General features: G+C 37.5%; 1 protein-coding gene across 1 annotated transcript; it reads right to left on the bottom strand.

The window, feature by feature from the left end:
• Positions 1-2,089: 2,089 nt before the first annotated feature.
• On the bottom strand, positions 2,090-10,497 carry prr35 (proline rich 35). The gene is made up of 4 exons (XM_079487703.1): positions 10,465-10,497; positions 9,601-9,667; positions 4,967-6,541; positions 2,090-4,383 (listed from the first exon to the last, which is right to left on the bottom strand). Exons 3-4 carry the CDS (start codon positions 6,328-6,330, stop codon positions 3,717-3,719), a joined length of 2,031 nt encoding a protein of 676 aa, XP_079343829.1. The 5' UTR covers positions 6,331-6,541; positions 9,601-9,667; positions 10,465-10,497; the 3' UTR covers positions 2,090-3,716.
• Positions 10,498-25,248: the final 14,751 nt, after the last annotated feature.

Genomic DNA, 25,248 nt, shown 5'->3' with positions numbered 1-25,248 from the left:
ATAAAGTGTTGCCTGAACGCGACCCAACACAAACTAAGATACAACATTTAGTATGTGATGACTGTAAAAGAAAACTGAAGTGGATTAACTGAACTTTTGATTTAATAAATGAGACTGATTCTTATGAATGAATGTTAATGAATGGACTGCTCCTCACATTCTGTCAGACTGCCAAAACACACACGGGCGCACACACGCACACACACACACGGACACAAACTCTGATACACTGCCACCAGACAGAAACACTTCTTTTTTTAAATGTTCTTGCACTTTCATAGCTCATGAGTTTTGATACATGTTACATTTAAGTATCAACTTAGTCTCAGGTGTTTCTCTACAAATGGCAAGATAAATAAAATGCGAAATAAGAAGGGTGTAAGTGTTAATAGAAAATAAAGAGTATTGAAGAGATCTTTAATAATATTGACTTTTGATTGCCGACATGATAAATCTGAGCCCAGTTTGACACATTGTTGACGTCTCTTCTGAAACTCTGATGACAGGGAGATTTGTGACATTCCTGACTCTTTTTATCTCAGGAGAAATATCTGAGATGCAGATGATATTCAAGCAAACGTTTCAATTTGCTCTTCATAATCTCATTGACATCTACGATAAATAATTGAGATATAAAAATCTTCATCTGTAAATCATTCATAAACAAATAAAAGAACTAAAGTTAAATTGTTTCTGCTTATGTTTATATATTCCCTCTGACGTGGAGTCTTGAAAGCAAATGTGGGGTTTAGACTCATTTCACAGGATTTGTTGGGGATTGGCAATCACAGCTGTGTCGAGCTCAGTAATACTGCATGTCCGTCCGTGTGTGTTTGTGTGTGTGTGTGTGTAGCTATATGTTTATCTATAGGCTCAGTCTTAATCCCTGCTATGCTGAACTGAACACACACACAATAATTGTTTTGTGCACAGGATCTGATTGTGATCTTTAGATATGTGATTCTGTTCACTCGTTCTAGATTTGATGTCTGTTGAGCTGTTTTGTAAAATAAAATGTTGACCAGAAAGATGTCTGTCTGAGTTCTAGAGAATCTTAAAGTCTTTATGTTTGCTAAGCTTTTCTGTTATGCTGAATAATTTTAACATGTGCTTTGGAAGATTTGACATGTCAGGGGAAATATTCTGAGATTCTTTACTTAGTATTTGTATGGCACTAGTTCCCAAAGATTGTTACCAAAAAAGATTGTTTAAATGACATCCTAGAGCTACATGATTTTTTATAGGAAAAACAATAATCAGGGGAAAATAATTAAACAAAATTAACTAGGAAATGTGTATAACATTTTGATAATACAGAATTACAAACCACATTCATAATTGACCAGTTAATTAAAACCCGGGGTTTGAAAAAACAATTTTTTTAGCTTCAAGTGCAGGAAAGATCTCTAGCGCCCCCTACAGTCACGTGACAACAAAATCCCCGGTGGATCACGCGCTGACCAAGACAGCAAATTGCGCGTTGATCTCATCCAGGAAATATGAGGTGATTGTTTAAAGACTCAAAAAACGTCACTGTCACAAATGTGTTTATGGAAGTTTATCATCTTTCGTGGTTGCTGTTAAAAGTGATTGACTGAAATTTGTATTTTCGAAGATAGTGGTATATAGATATTTAAAATCGCATATTCAGGCACATAGTGTAACATGTGTACTATAAAATCCTTTGTTTGGTGATTTTTTGAGACGTGAAACAGCGTCTTTTTAAGTTGCGAGTGCTGTATGCAGGTGTGAACGTGTGACGCTTAACGACGATTGCTGAATTTGAAATAAGTCTTCTCTGGTTAAAACATCATATAAATATCATCAATTCAGTTTAGGTCTTTTGCAAACATTAGCCTATATTGTTGAACAAGCTATTAAAAAAGATTTAATAGAATGTATTCATAAAGATGCTAATAGAAAATAAAGTTAATTTACGTATTTGGCTCGGTTTACACATGAAAATAGAAACATTTAATTATATATAGGCCTACCTATCAAAAATATATTATAATATTAAAATAGAATAACGATAGACTATGTTTTTTTCAGGGAATCAGCATCCAGAAATGCATCTAACCACTTATAGGCCTACTGTTTTGTATTTTATTTGAAAAAACGTTAAATCAACAGTTAACAGAACTGTTTGGTCAAATGAAATACATGAACACGAAATAAAGTCACATTTGTCCTGTCTGGTGTGACCACGCTGCAGTTTGTCACCTGTGTTTATGTCAGGTGACCTTTCAGAGGTGTGTGTGGAAGCGGTGAGAGAGGTGTGGGGACGCTCAAAGCTTCTGTTCAGTGCCCGTCTTCCGCTTTTCTGTTCCGCCCTCTGGAGATTTAACATTTGAGCACTGGAGACCTTTCTGCTCAGGTATGTTCACCTTTATCAAACAATGTCAACACCAATACACATACTGTTAACATGTGAGCACATACATGTTAGCTTTAAAATAATTATCTTCAAGCACATTTTACCTCATGGTGTGACAGAGCTGAAAACTTCTAACCAAAAAATTTACCCAAAACCTACTTTTTATGTATTCTGTTATTTACTCTGTTATGTGCTTTGAAAACAGGTTAATTGTTTTCTCCAAACAGGTTGAAACATTCACACTAATTTCATTTTATTACTGGGTGTTTTTATTTGTTTGCTGAATCATTCACCTCTGAAAACAGTTTAAATTCACAGAGATGAAACAGTAATGTCAGATTAAAGCAGTATGTTCTGGCATGTTTTGTTTTAATGTCAAACAATCCTCTCTTTGGAATATCACAGTTGTAATGTCTCTGTGAGAGATCCTAGCATATTAACATAAATAGGTAAAGGTAATTAATGTGAAATTAAACAAATGTGTCAAATAAGTGAGACTAATTCATTATTATATCACACAGAATGAATAATAAAACATACATTTCATAGTTTATTGATCCTTAATCTATGTCAGATTTTTTTAAACTGGATTATTTGTAATGTAGTTATCAAAATGATTTACATGAGAGAACTGTAATGGTCAAAACCCATGTACTTAGTTATTTCTTTTTATTTCTCTCTGTTGTAAGGCATTTAAGTATGATGATTCTTCGCTTTATTTTGTCCTTCATTAAATTAAAGAATTAAATTCAATTATTGTGCACAGATGTTACGGTGAATCAATGAATATTAAATACACTTTAGTTCAGAGCTGCTTGTGTACTCTTGTGAAAGCAAATGTTCCAGAGAATCACAAATGAATGTGTTTATCTTACATTTTGAATATCTCATATAAAGTTTTTTACAGTAAGCTTTGGTATACAGCGGAGTTGAAATGTCTGAGACCTCATAAAAAACCTGTGATTCACAATCTTTACTTTAGAAATAGAAAGTAGGATTTCAAAAAATTTCAAAGAAATATTCAGATGAATACGAAATATTTTGGCCACAATAAGCAGATTTGTGTTAAATGTTTTGCACAGTAGTGCAGATGGTTTTTCATACATTGATTGAAGCACACAAGATGTTCTTGAACGTTCTCATGTCGTGCTAATAAAACGTGCAGGTTTCGTACACATTACAGCAAAAAAAGTCAATTATCAATTTAATGCTTCACTTGAAACAATAATTAAAACGTTAATTGTGATTAACTCAAACTAAGTGAGTGTTCTCAGACTTTGAACCTTACTGTATTTGCGCAAAATGTTTTCTGTTTCATATTTTTTTGCGGTTCTGTCTGCTACACCATGGTATCAGTGGTTGTGAGCGGGCTGGTCGGACACAGTGTGTCCATGTGCTGTATGGATGAAGGTCTGTTTGGGGTTTTAGAACACAGAAGAACGCTCGAATCGGCTTCACACTTCGTGGTCCTGCTGTGCCACAGAACCTCAGCGCTGTCAGAGCGTATCGTGAGCCCTCCGTCAGACATCACCTCCGTCTTAACAACTGGCCCCTGCGACTGAAGCTTCATCAATGTGTCCAAAGAACATTTCTGTCTGTCTCTCACTGTCTGTTCGCTATCATCATCCTCCTCATCCTCCTCTTCTGTTTCCGTGTAAGCTTCATCGGCCGTGTCTTTCGTTTCTCTGCCGTACCCCACCACGTTTGTGGTGCCCATCGGGTCTTTTTTGACAGAGAGGTCAAGGGGTCCGTCGTTAGAGCGAGTCGTCCGCTCCAGCGCCTGTTGAATGTGCGACAGCTCCGAGCGGATCTTTCCCAGATGAGCCCACAGGTGGCTCTGCTCAGAAAGTGACGCAGCCTGCTGTTCCGTGTTTTGGTACTCGTGCAGCAGGGTGGTGAAATCCTGCAGGAGTGCAGCCGCGGGGTCAGTCTCCGTCTCCATTCCTCTCTGTCTCACCTCCAGCTGTTCAGACACATCCAGCGGGGAGGCGGCTTCACTGTGGGCACTGGGGAAAGACAGTTTAATTGAATCTAAACACCATTTATCAACTCCAACCTGAGTGTGCACAGAATAGAGCGGGTGAGAGGGAGAAAGAGAGAGAGAGATAATAGACTGTCAAACAGATGTTGCTCTTTCAGAGCTCAAGAGATTTTATGAAGTCCTCAGTTGTGTTTCATCAACTTACTCTCTGATGTTTCTAAGATGATAAATTGTAGATGTAAAATAATTTGGATTTGGGTTACTTTGAAGAGAAATGTTTGAGTTCCTATTAAGATGTTCAATCATTTTACATTTTTCATTGCAGACTTGACAAATCTGAGGTCAGTTTGAGACATTGTTGACATCTCTTCTGAAACTCTAATGACATAGACATTTGTGAGATATCGGCATCTTTTTCTGAGGAGAAATATCTGAGACACAGATGAGACTCAAGCAAACATTTCAATTGGCTTTCCATTTAATCTCATTGATGTCTAGGATAAATAATACAGATATTAAAGAAATCTCATCTATTATCTCCTGAGCCATAAAAGAGCAACCTTTGAGCAATTTGTCTTGTTCAAGTGTTTTCAAATGTTCTGTCTTACCTGTGTACAGATAGCCGGCTGAATTTCTGAGAGTGTTTTAGCGAGTCGAGGGAAATTCCCAATGTTGATTTTTTCTCCACGGGTGCACTGTGGGAGTCCAGCGACGATGCCGTCCTCTTCAAACTTTGCTCTTTGGAAGTGTCCTGCTGCCATCCGCTCCTCCCCTCTCTCGACCGGTGCCTCTCCTTTACACCAAGACTCGGTTCCGTTGAGGAACAGGTGTGAGACAGCCAGCCCGCTGGTGAGCTTTCATTTGGCCGTAAAGCCGGGACCTTCCACAGGCTGAGTTTTGAGGGGTACAAAGGGGGTGTCAGACTCACGGCTGCGGGTTTCATGATTTTACCTGTCTCGGATGAAGTCATGTTTGAAGCTCCAAAGCTGTGTTCACACAGGAACGGATAATAGAGGTGAGGAGAAATCAGAGGTCTGTCCGAGTGTCTCTGACTGTGAGCGAGTTGTGCACTAGATCCTAAGAATGGCAGCGGAGAGATCTGAGCGTGTGCTGTTGTGGTTGCCGCGCTCGCCGTCGGGATGCCCAGCGCAGGGTTTAGATATGAGAGGAGTCCGGGGGCCAGCGGGTATCCGACCCCGAGCAAAGACAGATTGAAACCAGGAGTGTCGGAGCTTTCTAGCTGTCCTGTTGATGATGGCAGGGGGTAACACGACAGAGATGATGGGACTGTGTCTGATTTAGGTTTGGTGTTGGAGGTCTGGTTGCTAAGGACGCTGCGCCATTGTTCCGAAAGCAAGGCGGTCGGTCCAGCAAGGCATGTTTTGGAGAGCCTGTAGTGTCTCAGTTTGGATTCAACTTCAATGGAGCGTGCTCGCAAGAGTTGCTCCTCCAGCGAGAACATGTCGGCCATCACCAAATCCGCTTCTTGTTTGGACCGTTTGTTTCCTAATCTGGAACATGTCGCCGCCGGATCTGCGCCGGATCCCCTTCTCTCCATTCCCTCGCTGTCTTTCTCAGCCTCTCGCTCCATCTCCGCAGTCTCACCCTCTGTGTTTCCTGTCCCACCATCCCCCGAGCCTGAATGAGGAGGTTCCTCTGGCATGACAGCCCGCTCCGACTGACTCTTGCCAGGACTGCGTGAGTGGGGGTTTCCCTGCTGGAGCCGGAGTTGATCAGGATGAAGCGGGCTGCCTTTTCTATAAGGCCAGTCAGATTCGATAAGCAGCGAGAGGGAGTTTTTACACAGGCTGTATTTCATGTGGTTGTACAGGTGGGATTTCTCCATGCAAGTGAAGGGGCACTGGAAGCATTTGTAATTGTACGGTTTGCCCCACGGTCGAGGGATGTAGTGTGGCTTTTTGGGCTTTCGTTCCTTGTGTTTACAGCCCACCTTACAGTCGTCCTTCGACATGGCGGGGCGTGGACAGATGAGAAAGAGAATCTAGGTGTATATGATTATAGGAGAATGGTTTTCTATGTGTTGTGTGGCTGAATAGATTTGTGTTTGTGTTGTTTGAAACAATAATAAAAAATGGTGTGTGTTGTGAGTGTGAGCACTTTATCAGGTCAGAATTGAGTCATGGAGGGATGCAACCATCAGATGGCCAAAGTTTCCATGTCAGCTGTTGAGAAGAAAAAAGAAATTGGTTAAAACATGAGTATTCAGGTTTTTATTAAATATCTCAGAATCTGATAAAAGGTAATGAGGATTATCAACATGAAAAATGTGGGATTACATCTGGGTTCAACTGATGTTAGCAACACAAAGGTAGTTGGTTCGATCACACACATACTGAAAAACAAATATATACCTTGAATGCTGTCTTTATGTCCTTTTAAATAAATGCTTCTCCCAAATGCATTAATATTAAATAAATCTAAACTGACAAAAAATTTTGTTTCCTGAGAGAAAATATAAAATTTAGTTTTACCTCTTTATTAAATACTTCATATATTTAAAATTTTCTTAACCTACTGGCAAATATTTTATGTGGTACAATGCAGAAATTTAATTATGTTTAAAACAAATGTCTATCTGTCAGAACATTAATGTACAACTAAATTCAAGTTTATTTTTCTTCCACATTTGCAGATTTTTAACTTTTTTACAAATATCCTTATTTCTTATATTTCCTTTTAACAAGATTGCATTTCTAAGGTCACTTTCCTTATCTAATTAATGTATCTTTATTGAATTTTTTGGACATTTGTACTCAAAAACAAGACAAAAATGCTTGGAAAGAAATCATTTTTTTGTAGTGAACTAAATTCTGCATAAATATGAATCTGTTGCTTTCTGATTGGTGGTCTCTATATGACAGGTAGATGGAGATGAAGGGTTAAAAAATAAAGACTTGGTGATTTCATCTGAAAAGGTATGTTATTTTAAATCTTTCGCTTTACACAAGTAGTAATACATAATAGCGGATATGTGTACATATCGATATTAGCAAAGACAGGTGATTTGCTATTGTGTGTGTGTGTGTGTTGTGAGGGGTCTGCACCTGTGCATGAGCTCTAATGTTGAGTGTAAGACCCTGAAGGTCAGCTGTAGGCACACGCTGATAAAGGGCAGAGGGATGCGAGCGTGTCCGTGTGTATGTGTGTTAATGAGAGATTGACATGATGCCCGTGAGGCATCATTAGTGAAAGAATGTGGGTCAAGACAGATTGACTGCGGTTACTCTCATTCTATCAGACCATCCACCAACAATCCACCACTCTTCTCATTCATTAGATCATATCTGTCCATTCCTCTGCACTTTCCTTTTGTTCTAAGACATTATGAAGGATTTACCTTTGTCCTGCGTTTCCTTGAATTAAAGAATGCACCAATTTACATTTTATACTCATAAACTCTAATTTTGTTTCTGTATCAGAGAAACGTCCTTTTAATCAGTGTTTAAAACAAAACAAATACACTAAAGCTGATGCACAAATCACTTACTATCATTCAAGCAATTCAGTATTTCACTATTTGTTTTACACTTTATTTCTAATTATGACAAATTATTTGAACACCAAAGTGTAAAGGGATAAAATATTTTTTTTTTGTCTTTCATAGCTCGGAAGGTTTAATGAAGAGTATGGAGTTGTGAAAAATGTCAGATTGTAGAGGTAAAATCATTTGGATTTGGGTAAATCTGATGAGAAATATTTGAGTTATATGAGTTATTGAGATCTTCAATAATATTGACTTTTGATTGCAGACTTGACATAAATGAGCTCAGTTTGACACATTGAAAAAGAGATTTGTGACATTTCTTACTCTTTATCTCAGGAAAAATATCTGAGATGCAGATGATATTCAAGCAATCGTTTCAGTTTTCTTCATTTAATCTCATTGATCTCCAAGAGAAATCATAGAGATATTACAGATATGTTATTTTTCTCTTTTAAGGGACGACAAAAAAAAAAACAGAATTACAGTGTAATTAATGATGGCACCAAGAGCGTTTTTTAAAACAGTTCTCTCTTATGCCAAATCTTCAGTAGAAAATATATTTTCTTGATGATTTATTTTTTGCTTCTGGCATTATCCTTCAGGTAAAAGGCCAGAAAGAAATAGAACTGAAGGCAGGAGGTTCAGGAAAATGTGTTGCTGGGAGGCTTGAGTTTCTACTTATTGTGTACAGTTACAGCCTGCAGTCATTTAGTTCTAAAGAACACGATTGAGGACAAATTTCACCAAACTTTCATCTATTACAACAGTCAGAGCGAGACGGAGCTCATAACTGCAACTTTGTGTCTGTATAGGATAATACAATGTAAGTTACTTTGGATAAAAGCGACTGCCAAATGCATAAATGTAAAATGTCTGTCTGTTGCATTGTCACTAAGCGTCATGTTTCGGAGTTTAGCGTTAAAGGGATATGTCACCTAAAACCACAAAATCTGTCACCGTTTATTTATCATCATCACTCTTTCTTCAGTGGAACAGAAAAGAAGATATTTTGAAAAATGTCAATGGAGGTCAATGGAGTTCAGTTTTGTTTGGTTATCAACATTCTTTAAAACATCTTCTTTTGTGTTCTGCAGAAGAAAGAATGTCATACAGGTTTGAAATGACATGAGTAGAGGATGAAAGATTTTAAAATCTTTGGGTTAATTCTCTCGTGTATTTTATAGTTTATTTACAGGAACATCCCAGGACAGAGCTATATGTGTGCGTGGTCATTGCGTGTACGTCCCCCTCTTCCTGTTTTCTGGTTTTAAATGGACATGAAATGCTACTGTTAGTGTTAATCAATAGAATTATTTTAGAGATGTTCTCACTGCGGGACAGTCTTTGTGTTGTGTTAAGTTTTAAGGCCCTCAGGGTTTGATAATGACTCTCATGGACTCACTTCGATCGGTTTCTGATCATAAATGTATTGTCTCACTTAAATAGAGACTAAAAGCATCGACATGCAGGACAATTCTAAACACTGATAACACACTTACACACATAAAATAGCCACAGCTGTGAACAATCGCATGAATAGAACGAAAATGTTTGAAAAAAAATAGACAAAAATGTAACGTGTCTTTTAAAATCTATTTTTGTGATAATGTTTTTGGTGGCTCTAATTGAAATGTATATTATTTTTTTTTGTTTGACATCATTTTGTGTGAATTATAGTGAAGGTCATCATGTTTATGTGTATGTGCTGTTATCTTGTGTCGTGTGTGTGTTTTATACCTCCACAGCGGTTGTGCTGAATGACTTTAGTCATGACACACGCAATCTTCTCATTCCACTGAAGTGTCTGGAAATCGACAGAATGACATTAATAATATAGAAAAATGTGTCAGGTTTTAATAGCTTTCATTAAACTTGGTATTAAATTATATATTTTGAACTCAGTCCTTTCTAAATTTTCTACATTTTATTACAGCATCAAGTAAAACGTGAAAAAAATCTTAATTTAGAAATCCTGATTTTAGAAGGAAAATCATTGTAATTATATTGCAGTGAATAGATGATTTGTTCAACACTTATGAAAAAAAGTGAAAAAACAGTCTTCGTTACTGTAATATAATTGTATAAAATTTACCATGACATTGCAAATAGCAGGTAATTGATTAGAATTTAATTGAAAATTCTAGACAAAAAAAAACAATATGTTCAGCACTAGACCTTTACTTTCATACTCATAGAAAAAAAACACTAGCAATAATATTCTTTTCATAGATTTAGGTATTTTGAAACCGCTACAGAGAAATCAAACATTTATGAAACTGGAATTAAACCATTGGCATTTCTATATAGATATTATACAGCTGTATAGCCCATGTGACAACTGCTGCCTTTAAACTTACAGTTTCATACTTTGCAGAAAAAGCTCAATGCTTTATCATAAAATAATAAATCTCAAATGAAATCATGTTACATTTTTATGTTATAAAATAAGCACACATATAGTTTCTGACTTTTCAACAGTGTATGAGAATTCTAAAACAGCTGTTTTACCAGACGAGTTTAGCATCACAACTCTAAACAAACGTAAAACAGTTCTGTTAACATCAGTATAACTTTTATCCACAGATGATGATGTTCTCTTACCTGCTGTGTGTCTGTGTCATGATCCACAGAGGCGGCTGATGATGTGCGTTCTGATGTTTTATGAGGGGAGAGATGCAGACACACACACACACACACACATGGATGAACGAGAGAGAGAGAGAGAGAGAGAGAGAGAGAGAGAGAAAGGCATATATATATATATATTCTCTAGGAGGGTTGCCTTGGGGCAGTACAATCATGCACAGCCCCTCCTGCCTCCCCTGCTATTGGCACAAGCACAAGTGGCTCCAAATTAGGAAAGTGTCCCGGTACAGTCCATACAGGAGACATGAGGAGTGTACTGGGACAGTTTATTTAATTGGGCCAGGGTGCAATTTAAAATCACAGGTGGAAGTTCTGGGAGTCTGAACGCTGCACTTTATAAACTCATTTCTGAATTCAGCTTCATGTCTTTGTGTCACAAGAAAGGTGTGTTTACTGATAAATCAATTAAAAAATGTGAGAAATAAAAATATGTGTGTTTTACAGTTTAACAGTATTTGCGTTTAATGCCACCTCAGGTTGCATTAAACCATCAAAGTATCAGGCGTGTGTGGTACAAAATAGAGAGAACTGAGATGATATTTACAGATATTTTCAACCTGTTTAAGATATTTTTTTACAAACCTATTTGACAAACTAGGATATATCAGGCAATATGGGCTTTATTCTGATATACACAAAATGCATAGACAAACAACAAGCTCACAGGTAACAAAGCCTTTATGTTAAATCAATTATTAACATTTAGCTGATCTTTATTTTTTTACCACGCCATGGTGTTCATTCTTCTCAAGTTTTGGTTATGTGTTTACATAACCAAACACAAAACAACACACATGCAAAATGATGGACATCATTTTTGTCACTACTGTATATATACTGTAAATACAAATGTATTTTGTGTCCTACAGTGTAAACAAAAGTCATTGGGATCTGGTCTGACGTAACGTTGAGTAAACATTGACAGAACTTTCAGATTTGGCTGAACTATTGCTTTAATTGGACCATAGTGTAGTTTAAAGTCACTGAAGGAATCTTTTATTTACAGGCTTGATTCTGTCAGCAGACCTTTCCTTCTCTCTGTGTTTGCGGTTTGACCCAGTTTAAGAGTGGATAAAGTCAAGCGAAATCAAGCTTTCATGCGCACTGCTCAGTTCAGGTAAATAAACATCAATCATTCATTACCTGTGTATGGTTTGGATGGAGAAAGCTTGGAAATAACCATTTAAAGTACTAAAGATGTTCTGATGGTCTCCTTATCTGTGTTTTTGTGGTGAGGTCTGTCTGTCCGTGGTTCCACTACCTGCATAATTTAATATCTTTAGCACAAACCCGCCGCAAAATTCACTTTTGACTGTAAGAGTTAAACACGACATCACTTCAGAGAAGTTCAGGGTTTGTCTCGGAGGAAACAGACATGATTTGATATTCAGTCCGCATATGAAAACCTGATGGATAATTTTAGGTATAGATCTTCATCACTTTGAAGTATTTTTCTTACCCCATGGCCAAACGTATTTTCTTGTTGTAGGCAAAAATATCTTCAAATGTTTCAACGTTATGACAAGAAAACATTGAAACTAATATAAAAAACATTCTCTTGAAAACAAGTTTTATTTTACGCAGTTCTGCTAGTGATCTTGTTTGTTCAAAATGTTTTATCTCATTTCAGGAAAATAATTGTATGCAGTAAAAAACAAAAGTCCTCAAAAACAACATTAGATATTTCATAAAAAAGTCTTCACCTGAAGATCAGAGGGTCTCAGTGACCGATAAACCACACGTTTATGCCTCTGTATATGTGAACGGGGAGAGACAGAGATGTGCGCGAGCACACGGGTCCTCAGAGAAATGTCATTGTGTTTGTGGGGGGGTGTGAGTCCTTCCTGGAGAATCAGGCGTGCTGTCACACACACAAGAGAAGATGTACTGTGACAGCGTGATCCGTAGGGCCTAACCATCTGTAGAAAGAGAGCTGCGGGGGGAGGGATAGAGGGAGGGACACACTGAGATTGAGAGACTTACGTGATGAGGTGAGAGAGAGAAGTGTGGATTCTATTAGAACTAACTGTACTGTACAGGTACTGTAACAGATTTATAAGAAAGAGTGTACTGCAAAAATAGAATTCTGTCCTTTTGCTCTCAAATCTACAAAAAAGAGTGTTTTATTGATTTGCTTCTTTAAAAGAAAGAATCCGTTCTCATGACAGCAAAATTACTTTTATTCTCATTGACAACAATCAATTTAAACGGAGAGAATTTTGAGACTTTTTTTACTTCTTAGAGACGTCCAGCCTCTTGAGATGTTTCTTCTGAAAAAAAACATCTCAATAATCTCATCTGAGTGACCTCAACAATGACTCTTACTGTGGTGTTCACATTCTCAAGCTACAAACAAGCATCCTTGAAGTGTTTGTGTACTCTTCATGTGTGTCTGAAGATAAAGTAGACGTTGTGTGTCCGTATGTCGAAGCATCTGTGAGCGTGACAGCTAGTCTTCATTATGAGTCAGATGGAGCAACCCAAGGCACGCGACACACGCGCAGACACTGCGGCCGCTGGGCCGATGCAGCGATCCAGCTGTGCAGTCATACATTTTCACGGGCTACATCATTATTTTAATATCAACACATTCATCAAAAAACATTACACACAAACACATACATAGAGAATAGTTAAAGGACTAAAGACACAGGTTGGTGCTACAGTGAATTAGACACATAGTCTTTCTGCATGTGACTTTTCAGTGAGTAGATTTATATAATATTACTACTAATAATGCTAAATTCATTAGAGTATTTGATTACAGGTTTGGTGAGTTGAGGTTTAAATTGAAGGGTTACTTCCGGTTTAGCGAGAAGATTTGTCCTAGATGGTAATTCTAACTTAAAAGCTGTGGAGTCCTTAACTGGGCGAAACGTCATAAATGAAATATATATTTATAATAAGGCTGTCAAACGATTAACCGCTATTAAATGCATCCATAATAAAAGTTTGTGTTTACATAATACATGTCTGTGTACTGTGAATTTTGTATTTATAAACACATGCACATACATGCATATATTTAAGAAAAAAAAATTAATAAATAAATACAATTAATAAACATTTATATATAATTCGAATTATTGGTAAATATAAATAAATACATGTAAATATTTCCTAAATATGTATCCATGTATATGTATGTGTACAAGAATGTGTTTATAAATACAACATTAATATGCACAGTACACAAACATATTATGTAAACAAAAATTTGTATTCTGAAATTTATTATTAATCGTTTGACAGCCCTTAATAACAGGTTAACAGTCATTTTAATTGAATTGGTGTGTGAATGTATGACTTTGGCATGGTGTGTTTTAAGTCCTGTGATGTTGAACGCTAACAGCAGCACTCTTAGCTAATGCTGTGAGGCACATTAGGAAAACTCATATCGCTCTCAGCAAATATCAATTATTCAACTAACCCTACTTTCTTTCCCCCGCCTCTTTTTCTCTTTTATCTCTTTTAACATTTTTGGGATCAATACTACATTTAAAGAGAGAGAGCATGTGTTTGGTGTGCTTTCTGTGGGATTATTAAAATGTATTTTCGGTATTATGAGGTAATAGTTTTCACGTGTAAAGGTACAGTTCATTATATTGAGATGTTCAATAATATTGACTTTTGATTGCAGACTTGACAAATCTGAGCTCTGTTCGACACATCTCTTCAGAAACTTACGGGAGATTTGGCTGTCATGCAATAATGAGTTAGATAATCAAAGGTCAGGCGAGTGTGTTTCATTATGGGATATCATATTATTTGTTCTCTATATACTACACAGTAGGATATTTGCTTTACTCAGATATTGTATATCCATCAGAAATAGTGTAGTATGTCGTGTGCTCTTCTCAGCATCACTTCACTTGACATCTACGAGTGGCATTTGTGTCGGTGTGTATATGTGGCCAGGAGCGTTCGGAGCACTAGATCTTTAACGGGTGTGTTGTTAATGTCAGTGTATCTGTTTGTGTGACAGTGATGGGGAACATCTGCTTTCTGCCTCTGTGATTCTGATCTATGAGTAACAGACCCCCCCACCCCACCCCACAAACACACACACACGGCACGTACACACACATCAACACAAACACACACGGCATATGAGAGTGGAACGCCAGCGCTGTAGGGCTGTTCACCATTGCACCTGTGGGTGTCACCTGACCCAGGCAACAGGAAGAGGAAATGAGAGGAAACATCAGCTGCTGCCACCCGCGATCAGGAGAGCTGTCAATCACCCCTCCCTGCAGGGAGCGAGTGTGTGTTGCTGTCATGAGCGTGTGTGCGCGCACTGCAAACAACCTGCAGGGTTCTGCTGTGTGTGAATTCACTGACCTGTAGGGAGTAAATGTGTGTGTGTGTGTTTGTAAATGCTTCGACCTTCAGGGACGTGTGTTTGTGCGCGTGTATGTGTGTGTTGATTTTGCATCTTTCCGTGTGTCAGCTTGTGTTGGTCTGGTTCAAATACTTCTCACTCGATTTTTGTATTGAAATTCTGAAACAAAAAATGTTTCTTTAATTTTTCACTTTTTTTAAACAATAAATGTACTTTATTAGTAGAATTGAAACTTTTATTGTAAATTGTAATTACTTTTTGTTCAATTCAAATTTAATTCATTCAGTCACTGCAGGAAAATTAATTCTTACTTTCTAATCAAGAAAAGACTTTCAGAGTTCAGATTTTTTATATAAAGCAAGACAAAACAAGATAAAAAACATAATTTTTTGCAGATAAAAAAAGTCATCCTGCCCAAAATAAAAGTAAAAGGATCTTCAGTGCAGCGTATTTGCTCACGTAGGTTTCAAAAGGTTGAGACTGAAAGTGTTCAGAAGATATGAGATGAGATTTCATCATCTGATATAATGTCTGGAGTTTTAAAGGTTTTGGCCTTAAATAACCAGCAACTGAGTAAATGACTTTTACTTTGACTAAAACGCAGAATGGTGCTGAAGAGAGATGAACCAGGGCCCGGTCCTGTGTGTTCATGTGTGAGTTATGCAGTGAGACAGACCGCCCTGTGGGTGCGGGGAAGACAAGTCCACGCTTTAGTACACCATATGTTCACCCCTCTCTCCGCCATACATAAACAAGTCAAGAAGCCATAGCTAGAGGGAAGCCATGCTGCAATATTATTCACTCTGTCTCTCTCACTTCATGTCGCTTGATCATTTCCCTTTGCTCTTTTTAGTACGGCCAGTTTTAGTTTTTAGCCAGTCCTGTTTCTGTGTCTGATAGTGTGGCACAATGCTCACAACAATTATTAAAAGCCTGGATGTTGATCATTGGTTGAGGGGTTGGATTTGACTTTTTAATTGCTTCAACCCTCTTAGGAGCAGAGAAAGTGGTTTTTATTTGTAAATTTGTGAATTTGATTTGTTTATATCCACAAACTTAAGTTTAGAAGTAAATTTCAGGTTGTTAAGCAGATGTCTGCTGAAAGAATTATGATTATTTGTTGGGTCATTTCATTTGAAACGTGTTCTATAGAATCAAATTTTCTCCGAAAGTACCAAGACTTTTATTATACATTTAAAAAATACTGTATTATATTTCATACTTTTTATAATGTATATTTGAACTATTATTTATTTCTAATAATATATATTATTTTTATCTAATATATTATAAGTTACAAATATAATACAAGATTAAATATATTATAAAATATATTATAATAATCATAATGTCATTTTAATATTATATTATTGTGGTGAGCAGGGCAGGACGAGAGCCTTGAGGGAAAGGCGCGATGCCGGTCACCTGAGTGATATCGAGCATCAGCTGTGCGTGCACCGGTCTCGCATTTTTCACGGCTCTAATCCCCCCTGCTCAACACAATTATTTTCCCTGGATTAAAAAGGTGTTTTTTTCATAACTTGCTGGGCTTGGTTTTGGGCTGACTTTGAAACAAACATTTTGTCATAGGGTGTTGTGGTGATTTGTCAGGGAGTCAGGAATTTATGAGAAAAAATCACATAAATTGACAGGCATTATCAAACAATGTCTTTACTGGTGTAAACATTGACTCAGGAACACATGTGGTTAAAATGTTTTCATTTAATCATAAAATCAGAAAGATTTTGTCAAATCAGAAACCGTTTTTAAAGGAGCAAATGTCGCAGTGCAACACAAGTCAAGTCAAGTCAAGTCAGCTTTATTTATATAGCGCTTTTTACAATTTTCATTGTTACAAAGCAGCTGTACTAGAAAACATTGACTATAAGTAAAACATAAAAGGTTATGGAAGTCAAAACACAAGTAAAATATCAGACACACAATAAATTCCTATATGCAGTGTTAATTAAATAAGACTATCAAATTCTAGCAGCCCCCCCAGCCAGGCAAACAGTGGAAAACAGTATGCAAACGGTGGCGAGGAACCCAAAACTCCATTGGAGGTGAAAAAAAAACCTCAGAGAGAAACCAGGCCTAACCAGGGGATTCCAGTTCCCCTCTGGCAAAAACTGCAGCCTCTGCACAAGCTCGACAATGCTTGCACAATAAGGCAAAATAAAAAAAGTTAGATTTAAAATTATCATTAATAATCTAATAGCGACTGAAGTTTTGTAGAGTCGCCACGTCCTTCGTCCAGCATTTGTCAGGTCTGGGAATGGATTGCACCCTGCCCGCTCCGGTAACCTTGGACTGCATCCTGCCCGCTCTAGTAACCTTGAAACAATGAGACAAGACTAGCTGAGAGTAGAGTACTGTTCTGCACTCTTTGATGCAACAAATGCATCAGTTGTTATTGGAATTGTCCCTGGTTCCGGTTGATCTAACTAGTGCAGCCTAGATCTTTGAAATATATATATTATGATAGTGTAGTGTATGCAAGATTAAAAAGATGCGTCTTTAGTCTAGATTTAAATTGAAATAGTGTGTCTGCCTCCCGGACAGTGCAGGGAAGACAGTTCCAAAGTTTAGGCGCTAGATAGGAAAAGGATCTGCCCCCTGCACTTGATTTTGAAATTCTAGGTATTACCAACTGACCTGACACCTGAGAGCGTAGTGCACGTGATGGACTCTAATACGTTAGAAGTTCTCTCAAGTAGTGAGGAGTTAAACCATGCAAGGCTTTATAGGTAATAAGCAAGATTTTAAAGTTTATGCGACGCTTTATAGGTAACCAGTGCAAGGTTGACAGAACCGGGCTAATATGCTCATACTTTTTTGTACGTGTAAGAACTCGAGCTGCCGCATTTTGGACCAGTTGGAGTTTTTGTAATAGGCCTGCAGGGCAACCACCTAATAGTGCATTACAGTAATCTAGTCTTGATGTCATAAAGGCATGTATAAGCTTCTCTGCATCTGATGGTGACAGCATATGACGTAGTTTAGATATATTTTTAAGATGGAAAAACACAATTTTACAGGTGTTGGCAACCTGGTTCTCAAATTACAGAGTACTATCGAATATAAAGCCAGGATTCTTAGCTGAAGATGAGGGTTTTATGGAAGATCCATCAATAGTTAAGCAGTATTCTTGGTTGTTACGTAGAGCGGTTTTCGCTCCGATAAGTAACACTTCAGTTTTGTCCGAGTTCAGTAATAAAAAATTGCTACTCATCCACTTTTTTATATCGACTATGCATTCCACTATTCGATGGAATTGCTGTGTTTCATGAGGCTTCGAGGAAATATAGAGTTGCGTATCATCAGCATAACAGTGAAAGCTTACTCCGTGTCGCTTTATTATATCTCCTAGAGGTAGCATGTATAATGCGAAGAGCATAGGCCCTAAGACTGAGCCCTGTGGTACACCGTACTGGACTTGCGATTTGCGTGATACCTCATTGTTTATTGCTACATATTGAAAACGGTCGCATAAATAAGATCTAAGCCATTTCAAAGCTATTTCCTTAATACCGACATCATTTTCAAGTCAATGTAGGAGCGTGCTGTGGTCAATGGTGTCGAATGCAGCACTAAGATCTAGCAGCACCAATAAGGAGATACAACCTCGGTCGGACGCCATAAGCAGATCATTTGTAACTCTAATCAGAGCAGTCTCTGTACTGTGATGTGCTCTAAATCCAGACTGGAAATCTTCATTAATCTCATTCCTTTGGAGGAAGGAGCATATTTGAGTTGAGACTACTTTTTCCAGAACTTTAGATAAGAAAGGTAGATTCGAAATAGGTCTGTAGTTAACTTGTTCTCCAGGGTCCAGATGGGGTTTTTTGACAAGGGGCCTTATAACAGCCACCTTTATATGCTTTAGGCACATGTCCTAATGTCAGAGATGAGTTAATAATGCTAAGTAGAGGATCTATAATTTCTGGGAGCATCTCTTTCAGTAGATTTGTAGGTATAGGGTCTAACATGCATGAAGTTGATTTAGATGATCTAATGATTTTAGAGAGTTCATCGTTATCTATAGTAGAAAATAAACGTAATTTCTCATTAGAGCCGGTGTAGTTAGTCGTTTGTTCAGCGGGATTCACTTCTGGTTGCATAGTTATAATTTTTTTTCTAATATCTTGGATTTTATTTGTGAAATAGTTCATAAAATCATCACTGCTATGCTGGTATACAGAATCAGAAGTCACTGACGATTTATTTTGGTTAATTTAGCCACTGTATCAAATAAAAACCTAGGGTTTTGCTGGTTTTCTTCTATTAGTGATGAAAGGTAGGCAGATCTAGACGTTTTTAGGGCTTTCCTGTATTTTTTAATACTATCCTTCCAGGCAGTACAAAATACCTCTAATTTAGTTTTCTTAAAGTTGCGCTCCATTTTTCATGCCGCTTTCTTTAGAGCGAGAGTGTGTTCATTATTCCACGGTGTCGGTCTGTCATTTTAATCTTCTTTAAGCGCAGAGGAGCAACTATATCTAGCGTTTCCGAGAAGGTGGCATTAATATTTTCAATGGTAAAGTCAAGATCTTCAACGTTATTACACATGCTAGAGATTTGAGACAATTCAGGCAAATTATCAAGAAACGCACCTTTTGTAGTCGAAGTTATTGTTCTACAATATTTGTAACTTGGAGTTTGATTTGCCACCATTGGGTAGTGAAGCAAGCATGATACCAGATAATGATCCGAAATGTCTTCGCTCTGCTTATGGATTTTTACGTCGCCCACGTTTATACCGTAAGACAATATTAAATCTAAAGTATGATTACGAAGGTGAGTAGGTCCTGACACATGTTGACTAACGCCCATGGAGTTAAGAGTCACTTTATACTTGCACTGTATATAAACCTCTATGGGAGATGTGTGATTGACAGCTGCTGGTGTTAAAGATAGGAAGTGACATCACATTGAGTAAGTCTAATCTGTGTCTGCCTCAGGCTCAACACTGACCATTACTGGACTGACTGCTTAAATAAAATACAACAAACAAACAGCCTTGCTGTTTCTCTAGTCACCAGACACTATATTTCGTATATGACCTGACGCTGTTACCCTGCTGTTAAGAAACAGTGTGTTCGCATGTTTTAGTGTGACGTGTTTGCTTTATGTCATGTTAAAATATATGTAAGAAAGAGCTAAACACATTATGTAAAGTTTTATGTATTAAATTTAAATCATTGTCCAATTTGTTGCATTTATGATTCATCTGTTTTCAGTGTTTTCAATTATGAATGAAAGTACATTTGAGAGAGATAATCTGACTGATCTGTTTTTCTGTCTGTCTCTGCCTGCCTGCTTATCTGTCTGTTCTTTAATTATTATTTCATATCTGTCTCTCCGTCTGTTTATTCTGTCTGTCTGTTTCTGCCTGACTGCTTATCTGTCTGTTCTTTAATTCTTATTTGATATCTGTCTGTCTGTTTTTTTCTATCTGTCTCTGCCTGCCTGCTTATCAGTCTGTTCTTTAATTCTTATTTCATATCTGTCTGTCTGTCTGTCTGTTTTTTTCGGTCTGTCTCTGCCTGACTGCTTATCTGTCTGTTCTTTAATTCTTATTTCATATCTGTCTGTCTGTTTTTTTTTCTGTCTGTCTCTGCCTGCCTGCTTATCAGTCTGTTCTTTAATTCTTATTTCATATCTGTCTGTCTGTCTGTTTTTTTCGGTCTGTCTCTGCCTGACTGCTTATCTGTCTGTTCTTTAATTCTTATTTCATATCTGTCTGTATGTTTGTTTTTTTCTGTCTGTCTCTGCCTGCCTGCTTATCAGTCTGTTCTTTAATTCTTATTTCATATCTGTCTGTCTGTCTGTCTGTCTATTTTTTTCGGTCTGTCTCTGCCTGACTGCTTATCTGTCTGTTCTTTAATTCTTATTTCATATCTGTCTGTCTGTATGTCGGTTTTTCTGTCTGTCTGTCTCTGCCTGCCTGCTTATCTGTCTGTTCTTTAATTCTTATTTCATATCTGTCTGCCTGTCTGTTTTTTCTGTCTGTCTTTTCTGTCTGTCTCTGCCTGCCTGTTTATCTGTCTGTTCTTTAATTCTTATTTCATATCTGTCTGCCTGTCTGTTTTTTCTGTCTGTCTTTTCTGTCTGTTTCTGTCTGCCTGCTTATCTGTCTGTTCTTTAATTCTTATTTCATATCTGTCTGCCTGTCTGTTTTTTCTGTCTGTCTTTTCTGTCTGTTTCTGCCTGCCTGCTTATCTGTCTGTTCTTTAATTCTTATTTCATATCTGTCTGTCTGTTTTTATCTGTCTGTCTCTGCCTGACTGCTTATCTGTCTGTTCTTTAATTCTTATTTCATATCTGTCTGTCTGTTTATTTCTGTCTGTCTCTGCCTGCCTGCTTATCTGTCTGTTCTTTAATTCTTATTTCATATCTGTCTGCCTGTCTGTTTTTTCTGTCTGTCTTTTCTGTCTGTTTCTGCCTGCGTGCTTATCTGTCTGTTCTTTAATTCTTATTTCATATCTGTCTGTCTGTTTTTATCTGTCTGTCTCTGCCTGACTGCTTATCTGTCTGTTCTTTAATTATTATTTCATATCTGTCTGTCTGTTTTTTATGTCTGTCTCTGCCTGCCTGTTTATCTGTCTGTTCTTTAATTCTCATTTTATATCTGTCTGCCTGTCTGTTTTTTCTGTCTGTCTTTTCTGTCTGTTTCTGCCTGCCTGTTTGTCTGTCTGTTCTTTAATTCTTATTTCATATCTGTCTGCCTGTCTGTTTTTTCTGTCTGTCTTTTCTGTCTGTTTCTGCCTGCCTGCTTATCTGTCTGTTCTTTAATTCTTATTCATATCTGTCTGTCTGTTTTTATCTGTCTGTCTCTGCCTGCCTGCTTATCTGTCTCTTCTTTTATTCTTATTTCATATCTGTCTGTCTGTTTTTTCTGTCTGTCTCTGCCTGACTGCTTATCTGTCTGTTCTTTAATTCTTATTTCATATCTGTCTGTCTGTATGTCTGTTTTTTCTGTCTGTCTGTCTGCCTCTGCCTGCCTGCTTATCTGTCTGTTCTTTCATTCTTATTTCATATCTGTCTGCCTGTCTGTCTGTTTTTTTCTGTCTGTCTCTGCCTGCCTGCTTATCTGTCCGTTCTTTAATTCTTATTTCATATCTGTCTGTCTGTCTTTTCTGTCTGTCTCTGCCTGCCTGCTTATCTGTCTGTTCTTTAATTCTTATTTCATATCTGTCTGTCTGTTTTTTTCTCTGTCTCTGCCTGCCTGCTTATCTGTCCGTTCTTTAATTCTTATTTCATATCTGTCTGCCTGTCTGGTTTTTCTGTCTGTCTTTTCTGTCTGTCTCTGCCTGCCTGCATATCTGTCTGTTCTTTAATTCTTATTTCATATCTGTCTGTCTGTCTGTCTTTTCTGTCTGTATCTGCCTGCCTGCTTATCTGTCTGTTCTTTAATTCTCATTTCGTATCTGTCTGTCTGTCTGTGTTTTTTTCTGTCTGCCTGCCTGCTTATCTGTCCGTTCTTTAATTCTTATTTCATATCTGTCTGTCTGTTTTTTCTGTCTGTCTCTGCCTGACTGCTTATCTGTCTTTTCTTTAATTCTTATTTCATATCTGTCTGTCTGTTTTTTTCTGTCTGTCTGTCTGTCTGTCTGTCTGTCTGTCTCTGCCTGCCTGCTTATCTGTCTGTTCTTTAATTCTTATTTAATATCTGTCTGCCTGTCTGTTTTTTCTGTCAGTCTTTTCTTTCTGTCTCTGCCTGCCTGCTTATCTGTCTGTTCTTTAATTCTTATTTCATATATGTTTGTCTGTTTTTTCTGTCTGTCTGTCTCTGCCTGCCTGCTTATCTGTCTGTTCTTTAATTATTATTTCATATCTGTCTGTCTGTTTTTTATGTCTGTCTCTGCCTGCCTGCTTATCTGTCTGTTCTTTAATTCTTATCTCATATCTGTCTGTCTGTATGTCTGTTTTTTTTCTCTCTGTCACTGCCTGCCTGCTTATCCGTCTGTTCTTTAATTCTTATTTCATATCTGTCTGTCTGTTGTTTTCTGTCTGTCCCTGCCTGCCTGCTTATCTGTCTGTTCTTTAATTCTTTATATATATATATGTCTGTCTGTTTATTTCTGTCTGTCTATGCCTGCCTGCTTATCTGTCTGTTCATTTATTCTTATTTCATATCAGTCTGTCTGTTTTTTTCTGTCTGTCTCTGCCTGACTGCTTATCTGTCTGTTCTTTAATTCTTATTTCATATCTGTCTGCCTGTCTGTTTTTACTGTCTGTCTTTTCTGTCTGTTTCTGCCTGCCTGCTTGTCTGTCTGTTCTTTAATTCTTATTTCATATCTGTCTGCCTGTCTGTTTTTTCTGTCTGTCTTTTCTGTCTGTTTCTGCCTGCCTGCTTATCTGTCTGTTCTTTAATTCTTATTTCATATCTGTCTGTCTGTTTTTATCTGTCTGTCTCTGCCTGCCTGCTTATCTGTCTCTTCTTTAATTCTTATTTCATATCTGTCTGTCTGTTTTTTCTGTCTGTCTCTGCCTGACTGCTGATCTGTCTGTTCTTTAATTCTTATTTCCTATCTGTCTGTCTGTATGTCTGTTTTTTCTGTCTGTCTGTCTGTCTGTCTGTCTGTCTGTCTCTGCCTGCCTGCTTATCTGTCTTTTCTTTCATTCTTATTTCATATCTGTCTGTCTGTCTGTCTGTCTCTGCCTGCCTGCTTATCTGTCCGTTCTTTAATTCTTATTTCATATCTGTCTGTCTGTTTTTTTCTGTCTGTCTCTGCCTGACTGCTTAACTGTCTGTTCTTTAATTCTTATTTCATATCTGTCTGCCTGTCTGGTTTTTCTGTCTGTCTTTTCTGTCTGTCTCTGCCTGCCTGCTTATCTGTCTGTTCTTTAATTCTTATTTCATATCTGTCTGTCTGTCTTTTCTGTCTGTCTGTCTCTGCCTGCCTGCTTATCTGTCTGTTCTTTAATTCTTATTTCATATCTGTCCGTCTGACTGTTTTTTCTGTCTGTCTCTGCCTGCCTGCTTATCTGTCTGTTCTTTAATTCTTATTTCATATCTGTCTGTCTGTTTTTTTCTGTCTGTCTCTGCCTGCCTGCTTATCTGTCCGTTCTTTAATTCTTATTTCATATCTGTCTGTCTGTCTTTTCTGTCTGTCTCTGCCTGCCTGCTTATCTGTCTGTTCTTTAATTCTTATTTCGTATCTGTCTGTCTGTCTGTCTGTCTCTGCCTGCCTGCTTATCTGTCTGTTCTTTAATTCTTATTTCATATCTGTCTGTCTGTCTTTTCTGTCTGTCTCTGCCTGCCTGCTTATCTGTCCGTTCTTTAATTCTTATTTCATATCTGTCTGTCTGTCTTTTCTGTCTGTTTCTGCCTGCCTGCTTATCTGTCCGTTCTTTAATTCTTATTTCATATCTGTCTGTCTGTTTTTTTCTGTCTGTCTCTGCCTGCTTGCTTATCTGTCCGTTCTTTAATTCTTATTTCATATCTGTCTGTCTGTCTTTTCTGTCTGTATCTGCCTGCCTGCTTATCTGTCTGTTCTTTAATTCTTATTTCGTATCTGTCTGTCTGTCTGTCTGTCTGTCTGTCTGTGTTTTTTTCTGTCTGCCTGCCTGCTTATCTGTCCGTTCTTTAATTCTTATTTTATATCTGTCTGTCTGTTTTTTCTGTCTGTCTCTGCCTGACTGCTTATCTGTCTGTTCTTTAATTCTTATTTCATATCTGTCTGTCTGTATGTCTGTTTTTTCTGTCTGTCTGTCTGTCTGTCTGTCTGTCTGTCTGTCTGTCTGTCTGTCTGTCTCTGCCTGCCTGCTTATCTGTCTGTTCTTTAATTCTTATTTCATATATGTCTGTCTGTTTTTTCTGTCTGTCTCTGCCTGCCTGCTTATCTGTCTGTTCTTTAATTATTATTTCATATCTGTCTGTCTGTTTTTTATGTCTGTCTCTGCCTGCCTGCTTATTGTCTGTTCTTTAATTATTATCTTATATCTGTCTGTCTGCATGTCTGTTTTTTTCTGTCTGTCTTTCTCTGCCTGCCTGCTTATCTGTCTGTTCTTTAATTCTTATCTCATATCTGTCTGTCTGTATGTCTGTTTTTTTCTGTCTGTCACTGCCTGCCTGCTTATCCGTCTGTTCTTTAATTCTTATTTCATATCTGTCTGTCTGTTGTTTTCTGTCTGTCTCTGCCTGCCTGCCTGATAATCTGTCTCTTCTTTAATTCTTTTTATATATATGTATGTCTGTTTATTTCTGTCTGTCTCTGCCTGCCTGCTTATCTGTCTGTTCAATAATTCTTATTTCATATCTGTCTGTCTGTTTTTTCTGTCTGTCTTTCTCTGCCTGCCTGCTTATCTGTCTGTTCTTTAATTCTTATCTCATATCTGTCTGTCTGTATGTCTGTTTTTTTCTGTCTGTCACTGCCTGCCTGCTTATCCGT

This window comes from Barbatula barbatula (assembly GCF_947034865.1).
Source record: "Barbatula barbatula genome assembly, chromosome: 23".
Lineage (NCBI taxonomy): Eukaryota > Metazoa > Chordata > Actinopteri > Cypriniformes > Nemacheilidae > Barbatula > Barbatula barbatula.
The sequence above is the reverse complement of the archived record's forward strand: the minus strand, read 5'-3'. Positions and strand labels throughout refer to the sequence as shown.

What these genes read in the sequence shown, in the direction of transcription:
- prr35 (XM_079487703.1), bottom strand. Translation starts at nt 6,330, where the DNA reads ATGTCGAAGGACGACTGTAAGGTGGGCTGTAAACACAAGGAACGAAAG. An exon ending in AGCCGGCTATCTGTACACAG is followed by an intron (nt 4,384 to 4,966) that starts GTAAGACAGAAC and finishes GTCTTTCCCCAG; the next exon opens with TGCCCACAGTGAAGCCGCCT.